General features: G+C 39.4%; 2 protein-coding genes across 2 annotated transcripts in view; both read left to right on the top strand.

Moving 5' to 3' along the window:
- MCU (mitochondrial calcium uniporter) overlaps positions 1 to 2,443 on the top strand; it is a 165,062-nt gene extending 162,619 nt beyond the window's left edge. The window contains exon 8 of the mRNA XM_051982174.1: positions 487 to 2,443. Coding sequence (XP_051838134.1) covers positions 487 to 573 — 87 coding nt within the window. The 3' untranslated portion in view covers positions 574 to 2,443. The remainder of the gene's footprint in view (positions 1 to 486) is intronic.
- Positions 2,444 to 10,288: 7,845 nt separating this feature from the next.
- The window catches only part of OIT3 (oncoprotein induced transcript 3), a 31,354-nt gene continuing 23,807 nt past the window's right edge, over positions 10,289 to 17,835 (top strand). The window contains exons 1-3 of the mRNA XM_051982173.1: positions 10,289 to 10,462; positions 15,412 to 15,786; positions 16,566 to 16,673. Of these exons, the coding sequence (XP_051838133.1) occupies positions 10,399 to 10,462; positions 15,412 to 15,786; positions 16,566 to 16,673 (547 nt within the window). The 5' untranslated portion in view covers positions 10,289 to 10,398. The remainder of the gene's footprint in view (positions 10,463 to 15,411; positions 15,787 to 16,565; positions 16,674 to 17,835) is intronic.

The raw sequence follows: 17,835 nt of genomic DNA, 5'->3' as shown, positions 1-17,835 counted from the left end.
TCCACATCTGGGTGAATTAAGTTCCCTACATTTACATACAACAAGATTTTTTTTTTTTTTTTTGGTCTACATTTCAGGGAGTTCTGCTCTGGGATTTGGTGAGCAAGTCCTTTTGTTCCTTTCCATGATTTTATTGGATTTTAAACCTATCACCTCATATTTTTTTCTGTCCTCACAAAGCAGCTCTTCTCCAGTTCCCTTTGGTGTTGATGCATCATCTCACACTAAGTGAATTGTGCCTTGGCTTTGGTCTGTGAATTATTTATGCAGCTCTTGAATAAGCAATTACATTCTTGGGTCCGTAACAGAAAAGCTCTATGTTGTAGCCCATCATTGGATTGTCAGTCTTACTCTGTGGCTAATAGCTAGAATTACTGATACCAAAGGTTTCCCCTTTTCTTGAGAGACTCTGGGATCCGATCGTGATTTTCCTTTTTCCTGGGCCCTGGAAGATGACTTTTCCCACTCTTTTTCCCTCTCCTATAGGCAGAATTGGATCTCAAGAGGCTGAGAGACCCACTGCAAATACATCTGCCCGTCCGACAAATCGGTGATAAAGTAAAGGAACTCTGAGCCCTGGCAGGAAGAATACCTGTTTATAACTCTTGCCTTTTTAATTAAAGCATTGCAGGTGAAAGCCGGGAGGTTTGTGGGGGTGGAGGGTTTTTACCTTTAATTAATAAACAAAAAGGATCTTGGATAAAAGGAATGTTAAAATCTGAAGATCAGGCATTGTGGAATATAAGTCTCCAAGGGCTTGATGAATATTGTCTTAATCAACCCAGTTTCCGGATGAAAATGATGTAATTATATGGTTGGGAAAGTCAAAGATTATGTGATTTTGGGGGTGCTTCCTGCATATTTGCAGGGGCAGCAGAACTACAATGCACCAGCACCCCATCCAGCTCTGATTTTTTTTATTTAACTTCTCTTTATTTTTTTTAAAATGAAATAGTAACTAACTGCACCAGAAAAGCAAACCCCTAAGACAGGTGGCTTGAAAGTCAGAGCCATCATCATGGTTTTCGCTTCAGCAAAGTGATTTTTCCATTGAGAACCAGGAGTGTCCCTTGTGCACCCCCTTTCCGCTGACTCCTCTGTACCTGTTTGTTAGATTTAAAGTTTTATCTAAATAAGTGATGAAAGCATCTGACTGTTTGATAATTGACACTTTGAATTATTCCCTTGTACCTTCATAAATTGACATATCCCAGTGCTCTGGATCGACACAAGAAATCAATGGCAACATTGCATGAGTTTTTCTAATAATCAGTCTTGAACGGGAGGAAGATTTCCTTCTCTCTTTTCCGCCTCCCCCCATTTCCCCGACTTTTCTCCCCTTCCCCATTTCTTCAACTCTTCTCCCCTTCCCCCCCCATTTCCCCTTCTCCCTCCCTGCTCCACATCTGAGGTCACCTGGATTATCCAATCCAAGGTTTACAAAGCTGGCTCAGAATCATGATGGGTAGCAATTCCAGAATTATGACACTAGTGTTCATCTGCTTGAGGGAAGCAGGCAAAGCTGTCTGTTGGCACTCCGCCGAGGGCTCTGTCGAAGGCTGAGCCTCCGCTGCTAAAGGACACAGACTCCACTTTGATTAGCCCCCATCTTTCCTGAGTTAGAGGGAGCCCGAGGGCTGGATTTTTATCCTAAGTGGAGAACACATTTCCATGACTCCCCTCCCCTTTGCCGATTCTTTACATATGACTATTTTCTCTACGCAGTTTTTCTCCACACTATTTTTTAACCGAGAGACGACGTAGGCAGGTCCTCTGCCCTCCTCCAGTGCGAGTTTTTCTATCCTGTTCCCATAAGTGTCACAGGACAGGAATCGATGTCTCTACATCCTGTTTCTCACAAGGCTGGGACAGGATGGAAAGGAGGGCGTGAGCTTAGCCTACAGCTGATTGGCTTTCTTCCCTCGTGGGACTCATTTCTCATTTTGGCAAGGGGCTCCTTCTGGCTCCTCTCTCCTCTGGGAGCCTTGTGTGTGAGCGAGAGGCGTGTGAAGGTGACAAAGTGACCGAGACTCCAGGTGCCTTGCAGATGGGGACGTGGGGCTGGGATTGCCGCCGCCGCTGCTGCCACAAACCGTGTGGGAATGAACGGATGCATGTTTGCCCCTTCCAGTCCCTCTGTCCTTTTCTTTTCCTACTCTGTTCCTGCCTTCCTCAAGTTTTGTTTTTGTTGTTTTTTTTAAATTGTGTGAATTACTTAAAAAAAAAAAAGTTGTATCATGTTTGTGTGCTGGCAGCACAGTGCAGTAGGCAAATCCTTTTGGGGGTGGGGGAAGGAAGAAGGAAAAGGGAAAAGGAGAAGGAGAAAAGGCCTTTAAACAGATGGTAAAATATTGAACATGTGTAAAATCCTGTATCATTTATGAAATATGTATAAAAGAGCAATGTACCTTCTGGAACAATAAATATCTATTCAGTTTTTGAATTGAAGTGTCTCGTCCTTTTCAAAGAAACTTATTTTCCTTATGGGAATATAGAGTCTGATCTTCTTATACTTGATGGGGTGCTTTATCCTTTTTAATTGGTTTTTATATAGATAGTCTCAAATTAAATTTTGTCCCTAGAAAACCTTAAAAGAACAGTATCATGTAGATTCCTCCCCAACCTAAGCTAGCCAATTTCATCTCCGTTTTCCAGAAACCCAGAGGTTGATTAATTGTTCATATCACCCATAAAGAATGATGCACACTTAGGACTTCTCATGCTAAGAGACTTTTTATCACCCAGTCATCCCATAGGTTCCAGGAATTTAACCAAGTATGCACCGTCATAAAATCATTACTCTTAAGGCTTCATGAAATATCTGTGGCTCCCCAAAGCAGGTGATGAGATAATTAGGAAGCTGCTGAAATCATTGAGGGCTTGAAATAAGGGGGTAGTTGTGTGAGTGAAGAGAATGGGTATGATCAGATAGGTGAGGCAAGGGAAGCAAGAGTGAGGAGTCCATAAGACTGATCATTCACATTTGGGACCTAGAAGATGGTTTTCCCTTTGGAACAGGGAGAAAGGGGGGAATAGAATTTAGTTTTAAATTTATTGGAAGATGGTCTCAGGCATCCATTTTAAAATATTCAGCGGACAATTGGTGATGTGGGACTGAATTTGTACACACATATGTGTGCGTATTTAAAAATGTAGATCAATGGATAGATAATGGAATCATCCACAGAAATATGATAGTTAAATCCATGAGACCTGATCATATAGTAGAGTCATCTGCACAGAAATGATAAGTGGATGAAGTCACCGAGAATATAGACAAAGGGAAGAGAAGAATGATCTGGGCAGAACCTAGAAGAAAACCTACAATTAATGGTAATCCTACAAATGAGGGACAAGCAAAGGAAACTGGGAACAATCATATTGGCAAGGAGGAGGTCCACCTCTTTGTCATAAGGAAAGGAGGAGAAACTGGGAGATGATGTCAAAGGGTTGTGAGATGAGAATGAGAGAAGAGTAAATTCACAACAAAGGGCCCCAATTTTTTTCCCACCAATTAAGAAGGAAGGAAGGTCTTCAGCTGAGAGAAGAGGCAAGAGGAGGTTTGGAATATCTTCTGTGGAAGGAGATAGGAGTCAATCAGGGAGAAAAGTTAGGAACACAAGGAAGGATCCAATTGAGGTTACCATGAATTTGTAACGTATGCAGATATCCTTCTGCCTTTGGCAGAAAGCAGCCAAGGATGGGCATAGGTTTGGCAAGAGAAGAACGGAGATGGGACAAGAAGATGGGGGATTTTAGGACAGAAGAAACTGAAATGGCTAAAGAAATGGGCTGAGGTTGGAGAGGGAGGAAAGTCAAATCAGATTAAGGTAATGGCCTGAGAAAGTCCTCATTGGTGGGGCAATTGAAGGTCCCCATGAAAATAGAGAAAAGGTTTGGGGAATAAGGGATAGAGATAGGGGGAATAATAGATTATGGTCAGATGGGAGAGTGTGAGAAATTCCAGTTAGGAAACTGGAATACATTTGGGTATTGGCAAAATCTAGTGTGTGTAGCCCAGTGTGGCTGAAGGGGAGTGAAGGAAATTAAGGAGGCTGAGAAATTGGGAGGTTAGAGAGTAAGGGGGTACGTCTACATGTATTAGTGTAAACCAGTAAAAGGGAACTGGACAGGGGAGGAAGGCTATGATCCAGGTATACATGTGAGGTAATACAAAGTACTTTTAAGAAGAACAATGTTAAAAAAGAAAACAAAAAACAAAACAGGGAATTCAGGAAAGGCCTTGGAAACTTAAACCATTCTGTGATAAAAGCTAGGGATTCCATAAAGTAGAGCTGTGGAAGGAGACATGGAGACTACTTGTACAGAGAAAACAGAGGGAAGAGATTATAGAATCTCAAGAAATTAAATGTCTTTATAACTGGAAAGGTTAGAAGTGGTATAAAAAGCTGCTCCTAGGAGAATCTCCTCGTGAAGTATTTTAAGCCCCATATCTGAGTTTCTGACCCTTCCATATCTTCCCCTTCAATGTGTGCAGCACACAGAGTCTCAGGTCCGAACATCCTGGGATTATTTGTTTACAGAAACAAGTTATCTGGGTTGAAAGTCCTTGACTCTCAGCAACCAGTCTCCACACCAAATCTGTGTTTATCTTGAGCACACATCCTCTGCCTCCCAACAAGCATACGTGAAGCATTTCAATGGTTTCTTAGATTCAGAAATCATCAATTCAGGCTGCCCCCAAACCATAAAATCACAGAAGGGAATAAGGGCCCCTCCATCCAACCAAACCTGTGTAAGAATATATTGGGCATCATGACAAAAAGAGTTAATATCTACACAGTACATTCATGTTTGCAAAGCATTTTATTTGAAAAATGATTATATTATCTTTGCAGGAAAAACTTCTAATAAGGAAAAGCCCACAACACAATGTTCGGACCTTAACAGAGCAAGCTTAATAATAATTAGCATTTATAGAAAGTTTGTCTCGCTAAAGTCACTAATACCCCAAAGTATGGGGTATTATAAGCTCATTTTGCAGATGAGCAAAATGACGTTAGAACCCAAATATTTCTTCTTTGTCAATTTTTAAGATTTTATTTTCAGTTCTAAATTCTCTCCCTCTCATCTCCCTCTTCCTATCCAATGAAAGGTGTGAGGGAAGAAGCCCATGATAAGCATTTATTTATATGTTTGTTTGTTTATATATAAATCATGTCCAAAAAAAAAAAAGGAAAAAGAATATATGTTTTCAACCTACACTTCTCTGTTGGAAGGCAGGAGGCACATTTCATCATTGGAACTCTGGTTGGTCATTGTGCAGATTAGAAGAAAGCTTTTCAGAGTTGGTGATCTTCACAATATTGTTGTTACTGTATAAATTCTCCTGTGAACCCAGATATTTTCCCCTAAAGTTCTAGCATCCTATCTTCTATGTCCTTATTTCATATGATTGCTTTTCAACACTGAAATACAGTTATTGTGGGCACTCCAAAACCTTTACCACTGCTCACAGATCTCCTCCAAGACCTTTAACAAGGGCTTAGTTAAAGCTCACTTTTCTGGGTCCTGTTGGTTTTCCTAACTATGGAATACCTAAACATCCACTTAAGTAAATGGTAAATTCTTGCATGTCAAGGTATTCCAGCATCGTGAAACTGAACACCTAAATTTTGAGTGCCAGAATCTTGGATGACCATGTTCCAATCACCCTTCCTCTCCAATTGCTTTGTGAAATAAGAATAATAAGACTTCCATTACCTAATCCATAAATCTATTTTGAAGGAAGCCTTTTTTGTAAGTTTTCAACTGTCATACAAACATAAGATATTCTAATCCCAAATACAGACTTCCTTTGCTAGTCATAGAGAGGAAACCCAGATAGGATGTAGGAAGGAGTAATAGGATCAGGTCATTTAAGACAAGTCTTTTCACTTCAAGCGCTGCTCCTCAAAATCTTAGAGCAAAGAGTGTGATTTCTATTTAGGATCATAGTTTGGGAACTTAAAGTTGATTGAAAATAATTCCCTTATTTTTCAGATAAGAAAATAGAGGCCTAGAGATATTAAGTGACTTGCCCAACATCATACAAACAGATGACAAAGCCAGGATTTGCCCCCTGGTTGCAGGCAGATTCTAAAATCACCAGGACTTTTCTTCTTCCCTCCTCCTTCCTTTCTTCCTCCTTTCCTACTCCCCTCTCTGTTCTTTCCCTCCTCCCTTTTTCCTGTCTTCCTTGACTTTTTCCTTCCTTCCCTCCATTCCTCCCTCCCTTGCTTCCTCCAGGTGGGTCTCCCTATTTTGCTTAGGCTGACCTCATCCCACAAATGATCAGCACAGAAACTTTGACATCCTCTCTTTCCCCCTAAAGTGGCCAGGTGGCCCCCACTCTGGGAAGGTCCACCATATTGGTTCCAGACTCGGTGAGAATACCTGATTGCCTTTAGCCCTCCAGCCCGGCAGAGCCCCTGAGCACTGGGTAACCAGAGACAAAACCGACTTCCCAGACATTGCAATAGATAAACAATGACAAGTAAACAAAATATGAGCTAATTCAAGGTGAGACTATTGGGAGGTCCCACCGGAGTCAAGCTAAGGCTACAAATGAGCTAAGTTCTAAGGTGTGAAAATTAGGCAGGGGGGCACTCCAGGTGTGGGCAGAGGCTGGAGATGAAATTCCAAGTTCAAGAAATGGCAAGAAAGCCAATTTAGTTATAACAGTGAGCATATGTTGAGAGAGAGGGGAGGAAAATGGCACTATGAAGCCACCTTGTTTGGCATTTACACAGATCAAAAGTGTCAAAAGGAGAAGAACTAGGTTCAGGGTCACTCAGAACCCCAAGAAAAAACTCTTAAAAATTTGTTATTGTTTAATCTTATTAATCATGTTCCAGTCTTTGTGACCTCATTTGGAATTTTCTTATTTTTACTAAATCTTTTTATTTTCAAAATATGTGCATGGATAATTTTTCAACAATGACCCTTCCAAAAACTTGTGTTTCAAGTTTTTCTCCCTTTCCCCTTCCCCCCTCCCCTAAAAAGCAAGTAATCCAATATATGTTAAATATGTTAAAATGTGTTAAATCCAATATATGTATACATGTGTCTACAATTCTCTTGCTGCACAAGAAAAGTCAGATCAAAAAGGAAAAAATAAGAAAGAAAACAATGCAAGCAAACAACAAAAAGAGTGAGAATGTTATGTTGTGGTCCACACTCAGTTCCCACAGTCCTCTCTTTGAGTGTAGAGGGCTCTCTTCATCAAAAGACCATTGGAACTGGTCTCAATCATCTCCTTGTTGGAAAGAGCCACATCCAGGAATTTTCTAAACAAAAATACTGGAGTAGTTTGCCATTTCTTTCCCAGCTCATTTTACAGATGAGAAACCTGAGGCAAACAGGGTTAACTGACTTGCCCAGGGTCTTACACCTAGTAAGTGGCTAAGGCTGAATTTGAACTCAGGTCTTTGCGACTCCAGGCCCTTAAAAGTTTAGATTTGACTGTCTTTGGAATTAATAGAGTCCCTTTGAGAAAGGTATTCTGTATGTGAAGTAGAACTAGTATAAGAGAGCTATTTATTTCCTCTACCTCAAAGAAATGTTTGTAACACTAACAACTTATAATTGCACATTAACAAATACTTTATAATATGACACAAATCCATAAAAAATGATGATTTCTACTATATTTTTCCCAGAGGATGATAATTAAAAATACTAGAACATGAAATACTTTGTGGGGCTACTGAAGAGGGATTTCATTTTCCCGTCAGATCTGCAGTAAGCTGATTACCCACGATCCTGTCATCCTTGTAGCCCTGTGTCCTCAATGGTTGTCCCTTCGAAGAATTAACACCAGGGAGAGGATTTTTTGCTTGTTCTGAGGATATCCAGAATCCCAAAACCAGAGGTAGCCACTGGGCTCAAACAGTCCCTTCCTGGTCATCATTGCTCAGTCATTTGGACTCAAAGCAGAAGAGGCTGAAGATGTGTTCTCAGCTTCACTTTGGCTAATAAGACTAGAAAACAGGTAAAAGGGACTTGATGTGTGTTTTTGATAAATACAGACCTCTCAGAAGAGGAAACTTCCTCGATAGGTTTAGAAGAATTGCACGTGTTTAACTTATATAGAATTGCTTGCTGTCTTGGTGGAGGAGAGAGGGAGAAGAATTTGGAACACAAGGTTTTGCAAAGGTAAAGGCTGAAAACTATCTTTGAAGTATTTGGGAAAAAATAAAATACTATTATTTTCTTCTATAATTTAGAGTCTTAGAGAAGAATATTGTCCAGAGCAGAGTGGTCAAATTCTGTCTGCTCTGGGTAGAACCAGATTAAAATGTAATTGATAAATGTGTAACAAAATAAATAAAAGTACAACATGTTAATTGATGGTTTTCTATGTTAATATATGTCCAAAGGCCCCAAGCAATATAGGTCAGAGATGGGGTCTCACCCATGTGGTCCTAATTCCAAGGCCTGCTATTCATTATGACATCTGGACTCTCATGTCAGCACACTGATCTGGAAGTATGTAAACACCAATGAGATTGCTGCATAAGCAATATAATGTCCTTGGAAGAAACTATGGAAATATAACATATCATGTTGTATTAATTGGTATAGTTGGTATAAAAGGGATTGCTCTTCAGAGGGAATGAATCTCTGGTTTGCCGGAGCAGAAATGGTAGCTGCTTGTGAAGGCAATCCAAACGGGGTGGTTGGATTGATCCATACTATGAACGGACGAGGGCCGTAACCATGCATCCTGGTCTATGTCTGGCCATTGGACCCAGATGGCTCTGGAGGGAAAAGTGAGGGAAGTGACTTTGCACAGTCCTCCTTCACTCAGATCCAATTCACTTGAATATCATCCCCTCCCTGATGTCATGGTCTCTTCAACAGCAAGAACAAACAACAAATGTGAATGGATAAATAAAAGAGTATTTACCAAGTGCTTATTTTTTTAACTAGTCCTAAATTATTTAGATGGTTACTGCTTTGTGGCCAAGTTTGATTTCTGGTTCTGATAAATTCCTTTCTTTCCAGTGCTTTTTATTACTTCCTTTGAAATCCTTGACCATTTATCTTGGGAGAGAACATTCAAGAGAGGAATATGGACACTCGGTGTTTCCATTACTACTAACTATCTCTTGGACATTTGACAAAGGATGTCCCACGGACATCTCAAACTCAACAGAACATTATCCTTCCTTCCCAAAGCCTCCCCTCTCCCAGACCAACCATTATGGTCACCGCCATTCTCCTGGTCACTTGGCTTTTCCTGGCCACATCACCCTCCATCTGCTGATCCGGTGCCTTGTCAATGGCTCTGCCCCATGCACAAACTCGTTCTCATCTCCTACTTTCCCCAATTTCCTCTAAGTTTCAGTTCACATCCCATCTTCTGCTGGAGATTTTTCTTATTATGCTGCCTCCTCCCCCACTTACTGGTACTTTTCCTCTGAGATAACCTTCTATTTATGTTGCATACAGGCTGTCTCAAAAGTCCCAGACCAGTTGTAAGCTTTAATAACTTAAGCTTAAGTTTTAATAACCTAAAACTGACTTAAGACTTTTGGAACTCCCCATGTATCTTGTATGTATGTATATTTTTTTGCATGTGGTCCCCACTATGTTGAATGTAAGTCCCTGGCTAAGCTGCATGAGGACAAATACTTTCTCATTTTTCTTTAAGGGAGATAGTCCAGAAAGTAACATCCTCATTTTAGAGATAACAAAGTTGATGCTCTCTGATCATATAGGTAAAGTAAGACTCAGGGGAGTAATCCGAATCTTGGTCCTCCTGGGTCCATGTTTAACTCTCAGAACTTTATCCACTAGGTTAGCCTAAATCTCCAAAAAAGAAACTTAGAGCATTCTATTGAGGGTCTCTTCTATTCCTATCTCTACTATTATTATTGTAATATTTGTGACATTCTGAATTATTTTCTTGTCTTCTGAGCTTAAATGACTCCACTGTCCTTTGGTCCTTGATGGAAAGGTATAAAGGATAATGATGGAACAAATTATGGAAGAAATGAGACTTCTGGCCATATGCTGTGAGGGGGGATGGTGTCCCCTCCTCAGTTTCCTTCTGAGTAAGATATATTGAATGTGTCACTGCAGAGAAATCGGGAGAGAAAACAATAGGAGGATGAGCTTTTTAAGGAAAAATATCAGTAAAAAAAAATTGTTGACGTTGCAAGTCTGTGTTTCTACGAGGGGTCAAGGCTCGAGCAATGCCCAGCTTATTCCTTCATCCTCTTCCTCTGATAAAGTTGCCATGACTGCTGATAAAGTCTTTGCTCTTAAAAGCCTAAAGGTCTCAAAAATTTAAATCAAAAGAGAGTGCCAGAGGACAGAAGAAAGAAGAAAAGGCATTTAGAACGAAAAGGCATTTAGAGACTGTTTGGATCCTTCGGCTTGGTCAAGAACATGTTCCAGGTGCTCCTTTGGGCCTTCTGCCTTTTCACCAGATTCACACCGGTACTGCCCATGGGTGAGTGTGTCTGTGGGGTATTTTGCTCAGGGCTTGTGGCCACTTGCTGCTGGAAGCTGGAATCCAAGAGACAGATTCACAACCCATCAGTGCTAGCTGGAGAATGGCCTTGAGGTTTCAGAATCCGTGATGGCCTGGGGGAACTTGCTGGTACAACATAAAGTGGGCTTTTTGTCCGTCCTGTTGATTCAGCCTCCTGGGTTTCCACCAGCCTGGATGCTCCACTTATTTCTTGATGAGTTCATTACTAGACTAACATCTCCTAGATCTAGCCATTACCCTAATGACTTGCAAGAAAAATGCCTCAATGGAGGTGTTAACATTTCAAGGCTCTTTTTAGGCAAAATAAGATAGGAATTCAGTTCAGGGAGTTTCCTTTTTTTTTTTTTTTTTTTTTTTTTTTTTAAATTAATCCATCCCTTCTACTATCTCTCTCTCTCTCACACACACACACTGAGAAAATTAAAAAAAAAAAAAAACTACAACTGTCCAGCAAAATAAATCCCCACATTGGCTTTGGAGAAGAGAAAGCTTCAGGGATGATTTGATGATCTATATTAGAGGTTTTCATATATAATAGTCTCAACTTAGCTCTTAGATATATTAATCTCCAGTAAGGCCAGGAAAAGTAGGTTTAAGTTACAGCATGATACAAGAATTAAGAACTTTCTTAAATCTGAAAAAAATGGCTATTGAAGTAGATTTCAGAATTTTTGTGTCTTTTAAAAAAATTAAATTTTAATGCTAAATTATCTCCCTCCTTCCAGCTTCTCCTCAATCCATTAAAAAAGCAAGAAATATCATTCCTATTATACATGGAAGTCATGCAAAATATATTTCTACATTAGCCATATTGAGAAAGAAAACCATAAAAATAAAGTGGAAAAATGTTTCAATCAGTTCTCTCTCTGGAGGGGGGATCATATTTTTCGTCATGGGTCTTTTGGAATTGTCATGTATCATTGTGTTGATCAGAGTAACTAAGTCTTTCACAATTGATTTAATATTACAATATTGCTGTGATATTGTGAGCAATACTGCTCACTCTACTTTGCATTAATTCATTTAAGTCTTCACAAAATTTTCTGAAACCATCCTTTTCTTAGTTTCTTATAGTTCAATAGTATTCCATCACAATCTTATGCTCTACCATTCCCCAATTTATGGGCAACACTTTAATTTCCAATTTTTTACCACAACAAAAAGAGCTGCTGTAAATATCTTTGTCTTTGTATGTAAATGCAAACTTTCCTCCTTTTTTTCCTTTGATCTCTTTGGGATACATCTTTGGGATACCTAACAGCAGTATTGCTGGATCAGAAAGGTATGTAATTTTATAACCTTTTGGATGTAGTTCCAAATCATCCTCCATAATGGTTGGACCAGTTCACAATTCCAGAAATGCATTAGTATACTTATCATTTTCCTTTCTGTCATGTTAGCCAACTTGATGAGTATGAGGTAATACCTCAAAGTTTTTTCAATTTTCATTTCTTTAATCAATAGTCATTTAGAGAATTTTCATATAAGGACAGATAACTTTGATTCCTTCTTCTGAAAACTGCCTGTTCATATCCTTCTGCCTGTTCATATCCTTTGACCAATTTGATCAATTGAAGAAGGGCTTCTTTTTTAAAAAAATAAATTTGGCTCAGTTCCCTATGTTTGAGAAATGAGACCTTTATCAGAGAAACTTCTTGTAAAACTTTTCCCCCTGTTTCCTGCTTTCCTACTAATTTTGAGTTTCATTTTTAGTTTCATGTAATCAAAATTATTCATTTTACCTCCTACATGCTCTCTATCTCCTGTTTGATTATCCTTTTCCATAGATCTGATAAGTAAGTTTTTCTATATTCCTCCAATTTGCTTATGAAGCATGTGCTCCTTTTGAGCTTATTTGGGTATACAATGTGAGATGTGAATCTATATCTAAGTTTCTGTCAAACTGCTTTCTAGTTTTCCCAGCAATTTTTGTCAAATGATGAGTTGATTGCCCTAAAAGCTTAGGTCTTTGGGTTTATCAACACAAGGTAATGGTGTTTATTTAATCCTGTTTATTATGTACCTAATCCATTCCATTGGTCAATCATTATATTTCTCATAATTCTAAATTATTGTGACAATTACCACTTTATAAGATGGTTTGAGATCTGGTATTGCTCTGCCAGCTTTTTTTCCACTGATTTCCTTGATATTCTTGACCTTTTGTCCCTTTAGATGATGAATTTTGTTATTATTTTCCTAATTCTATAAAATAATTATTGGTTGTTTGGTATGGCATCAAATGAGAAAATAAATTTATTATTAGTTATTGTTATTATTTATTTATATTAATTAAAATACTCATTTTTATTATATCGGCTCAGCTTACTCATGAGTAATTAATATTACTCTAAATGTTTAGAAAACATTTGTGTGAAAAGTATTCTATAATTGTGTTGATATAGTTCCTGCATGTGTCTAGACAGGTAGATTTCCAAGTAATTTATATTGTCTGCAGTTATTTCAAATAGAATTTCTCTTTCTATCACTTCTTGCTAGGTTTTGTTGATAATATATAGAAATACTGATGATTTTCATGAGTTTATTTTATATGCTATAACTTCATTAAAGTTAATTTGTTTTGATTGCTTTTTTTAGTTGACTTTCTAGGATTCTCTTAATATACCATCATATCATCTACAAAAAATGAGATTTTTATTTCCTCATTGCCTCTGTTTATTCCTTTCTCTCTTTTTTTCTTATTGCTATAGCTGGCAGTTCTAGTATGATACTGAATAGTAATGGTGATACTGAATAGTAATGATAGACATCCTTACTTCACTCCTAATCTCATTTTTTATTTATTTATTTATTTATTTATTTTTATTTAATAATAACTTTGTATTGACAGAATCCATGCCAGGATAATTTTTACACAGCATTATCCCTTGCAATCACTTATGTTTCGTTTTTTCCCCTCCCTCCCTCCGCTCCCCCCCCCAAGATGGCAAGCAGTCCTATATATGTTAAATATGTAGCAGTATATCCTAGATACAATACATATTTGCAGAACCAAACAGTTCTCCCACTGCACAGGGAGAATTGGATTCAGAAGGTAAAAATAACTCGGGAAGAAAATAAAAAATCAAATAGTTCACATTCATTTCCCAGTATTTCTTCTTTGGGTATAGCTGTTTCTGTCCATCATTTATCCAATGAAACTCAGTTAAGTCTCTTTGTCAGAGAAATCCACTTCCATCAGAATACATCCTCATACCACTCCTAATCTCATTGAAAAGGCTTCTAGTTTATCCCCATTACAAATAATACTGGCCCTTGGTTTTAGAGCATACTTATCATTTATTCCAATGATTACTAATTTTTAATAGGAATGAGTATTATATTTTATCAAAAACTTTCTTCATCTATTGAGATAATTATGCTTTTGTTGTGGTTGTTATTGATATAGTCAGTTGCGTCTCTAGTTTAAACTAGATATTGAACTAACCTGCATTCCTGGTATAAATCCAACCTAGCCATAATATATGATCTTTATGCTTTGGTGATATCATTTCCTTGTTAGTATTTTATTTAAAATTTTTGCAACAATATTCATTGTGGAAATTCCTATATAGCCTTTTTCTCTATCCCTGATTTAGATATCAGAAACATATTTGTATCATAAAAGAAATATGATAGGATGCCATCTTTATTTATTTTCTCAAAAAGTATATATAATATTGGAATTAATTGTTCTTAAATATTTGGTAGGATTCACTTGTATCCATTGAATCCTGGGTTTTTTCCCCTTAGGGAATTCATATATGGCTTGTTCAATTTATTTTTCTAAGATAGGATCATTTAAATAGTCTATTTTCTCTTCTGTTAATCTGAGCAATTTATATTTTTTGCAAATCTTCATCTATTTCACTTAGATTGTCAGTTTTATTGGCATAGAGTTGAGCAAAATAACTCCTAATGGTTGCTTTAATTTAATCTAAATTGCTTGTGCATTCACCCTTTTTATTTTTGAAACTGGTAATTTGGTTTTCTTCTTTCTTTTTTTAATCACTGTCTTCTGCATCTGCCCTTCCTCTTATCCCCATTCGCTTTCTCTTTATATCCTTCCCCTCTTATTGCCCAGTAAGATGAATTGTATGTGTTTGTGTGTTGTATATGCATATTTTCATGCCCAATTTTTCATGACTCTAATTATGTGTGTGTATTCACCTTTGAAACAGTTCATATGAGAGTGAGGTTCTGTGTTGTCTGATTCACCATTTCCTCCTCTATTGTAGTTGTTTAGAAGGTTAAGTTTTGTACCTTTTTTTAAAAAACCAAGCTATTAATCCTTTTTTTTTGTGATTTTCTTACATTGCTCTCATTTATTGTCTCCATTTTTCTCTACTGTTCTCATTTGATTTTTAAAATCATTCTTTGTTCTTTTAAAAATTTCTTTAACATTCTTCTAGGAATTCCTGTTGGATTTGTATACAATCTGCCTTTTTCTTTGAGTCTTTGCTCATGGATGTTTTCACATTGTCTTTTTCTGAGTTTGTGCCGGGAGCCTCAGTATAGTTGTGCGAGTTCAGTGAGCTTGTGTTGTTGGACTTATCCAAAATTAGTACCTTTGCTCCCTTGTAATGACAGATAGACCATAACTTCTCCTCTCCATGCTGGAGCTATGACCCAGAGCTAGGTGATGGGCAAAGGAACTACCTCCGATCCTATCCCTGCTGCCATCCCGAGGGTCCTCTGAACTCTCTTTCTGAGCAGGTATTTAGTCCCTTACCGTCCTCAGGCTCTGAGAACTGGGACCACCATGTTGCTTCTTCCCTTTGCATAAAGGATTTTTCTCCTTTGACAAAAACTACTCCTACCACTAAAACTCAGTCCTGGTATTACCATAAGAAGTAGACTCAGCTCTTCCACCCCGAGGCGCTCTGAGCAGCTCTCTCCGATTCTAGCCCTGGATCCCTGCTCTGCGTACATTAGCTTGAACGAGCCCTGGAGGAACACGGACCACCAGCTGAAGGAGGAGGACGGCCAGCCTACCTGTGACAACCACGTGGATGGGGAGTGGTACCGCTTCACAGGTATGGCGGGGGACGCCATGCCCACGTTCTGCATCCCGGAGAACCACTGCGGCACCCACGCACCCATCTGGCTGAACGGCAACCACCCACAAGAAGCGGATGGCATCGTGCAGCGCCAGGCCTGTGCCAGCTTCAATGGGAATTGCTGCCTCTGGAACAACACTGTGGAGGTCAAAGCCTGTCCTGGAGGCTATTATGTTTACCGTTTGACTAAGCCCAGTGTCTGTTTCCATGCCTACTGTGGCCGTAAGTACCTTCCATTTGTTTTTTCCTCTCCTACTGGGGCAGAAAAATCACTATCAGAGAAAGAATGAAAGAAAAAGGAGCTATGAAATATTAAGCATCTAAAGCTTCCTGGGGACAGAGCCACAACGAGGGTGGGGCGACTAGGACGCTGTCCCAGAGTACAGATTCAAAGGGCACATTCACTCCTTTCCTCCATGGTCCTCTGGCCTGGGACATCCACCCCAGGGTAGAGAACACCCCCCCATTCTCCATGAGAATGGGCCTCCCCTTTCCCCCACTGTGACTGCACCCAACAGGAATGGATTATCCCCACACAACTGAATTTATGCTGGGAGCAAGAATTTTTCGTTAAGGTTTGCCGGGGGATCATGTAACACAGATCATTTTTATTTGGTATTTCTAACAAGAAAATTAGGCCTGCTGGGCCCAGAGTCTATGAGACATTCCTGAAGGATAAAGAGGGAGTAATTGGAATCATGCCTTCAAGTCCTTCTCATAACCATTTTTTCCTGTCACCTTAGTTTGACGAGATACCAGGAAAAAAATATTCTATTCAGGAACATTGTACCTACAAGGCAGAAATGTCAGTGCTTCTGCATAGGTGCCCTCAAAGAGGGGTTGAGAAAACCATGATTATTGACCTAGTTCTGGGAGCTTCGGGAGACCTGAAAACCTTATGGCAGCTCTTTGGACGAACTGAGGTATCGAGGAGTTTATAGCCCAGCCTGAAACTCTAACCCCTTTTCCCTCATCCTCGCGACGCTCTGGTCTCATTACAGATTTCTATGACATCTGCGATGTGGTGGACTGCCACGGTACTTGCTCAAACTCTGAATGCACGTGTTCTGAAGGAACCGTCCTGGGCCCAGACCAGCAGACTTGCCTGGGTAAGAAAGCACCAGGGGGCAGGGGAATTGGCCGGCCAGATAAAAGGGTCCAGGAAGCCAGACACTGGGGGAAAGGGCCACGCCACGGAGAGAGCTTTGGAACTGCTTGTAGAGGGGGTGACTGAAGTCACAGGTAGAATGATAGCGGATGGGGCCAGTAAGACTGAAAGGGTAGAAAGAAATGGGGAGAAGGGGTGCCTCCCAAGCAGAGCAGGGAGCAGTCGTATAGCTCTGCAGGATCGGGCGTAGAATTGTGCCTTTATACTGGGTTTCTACTGTGATTAGATGGATAGGGACAGTCTAGCACTCCTCAAAGCAATTCTCTCCTAAAGTGGCACCAGGGTATTTTTATCTTTCCTGGGCAATAGGAAGAGAGGGCTAATGGGCAATTTGAAAAGAATCCAGGGCTGCTTAAATTCCTTCTTCCACTCTCTGCGACTGAGAGAAATCATCAGATCTAGCACAAGGGAGAGCCTTTTCCTGCCCCCTGATTTTTTTACTGGAAAGGAAATAAAATAGAACTAATAAAGACCACCCTGTCCAGTGGCAGTCAGAAAAACCCTCACCAAAGATGGGAGAGATAATTAGGGGGCAGAGAGTGCAAAGGGGAAGATATTCAAATTTAAATGGAAATTAAATTAATGTCTGTTTAATTTAGACATTCAACTCAATTCAAGATACATTTATGGAGTACCTGCTACAGGCAAGACACTGTTATACCCGGAGATAAAAAGATGAAATTGAAAGTCCCTGTCCACAAAGGGATTATATTCTGTTGAAGTTATAACATGTATAGGGAGAAATAAATCTAAAGTATACATCAAGTAATTTCAGAAGGGAAAGATAGAACAGGAGCATGGTGAGAGGGGAGCTGGGCTAATCTTTGAAATAATGTAGGGAATCTCAGAGGCAGAAGTGAGAAGTAAGGGCATTGCAGGCAGAGCCCATCTGTGCAAAGGCGTTAAAAACAGGAGAAGGAATGTCACATATGGGAAACAAAAAGGCCAATTTCAGTTTTATCTGTGAATGTGAGAAAAGCAAAATAAAACTGGAAAGAAAATGCTTCTGTCCTCATTCTCAACACTAGCTTCTGTGAAAAACATCACACATGCCTTCCTAAGGGCATCTCCATAGTGGCTCTTGGTTTATGATGAATTGCTGT

Source organism: Antechinus flavipes, chromosome 2 (assembly GCF_016432865.1).
Source record: "Antechinus flavipes isolate AdamAnt ecotype Samford, QLD, Australia chromosome 2, AdamAnt_v2, whole genome shotgun sequence".
Classification (NCBI taxonomy): domain Eukaryota; kingdom Metazoa; phylum Chordata; class Mammalia; order Dasyuromorphia; family Dasyuridae; genus Antechinus; species Antechinus flavipes.
Note: the sequence above shows the minus strand (reverse complement) of the source record. Positions and strands in the feature narration are given on the sequence as shown.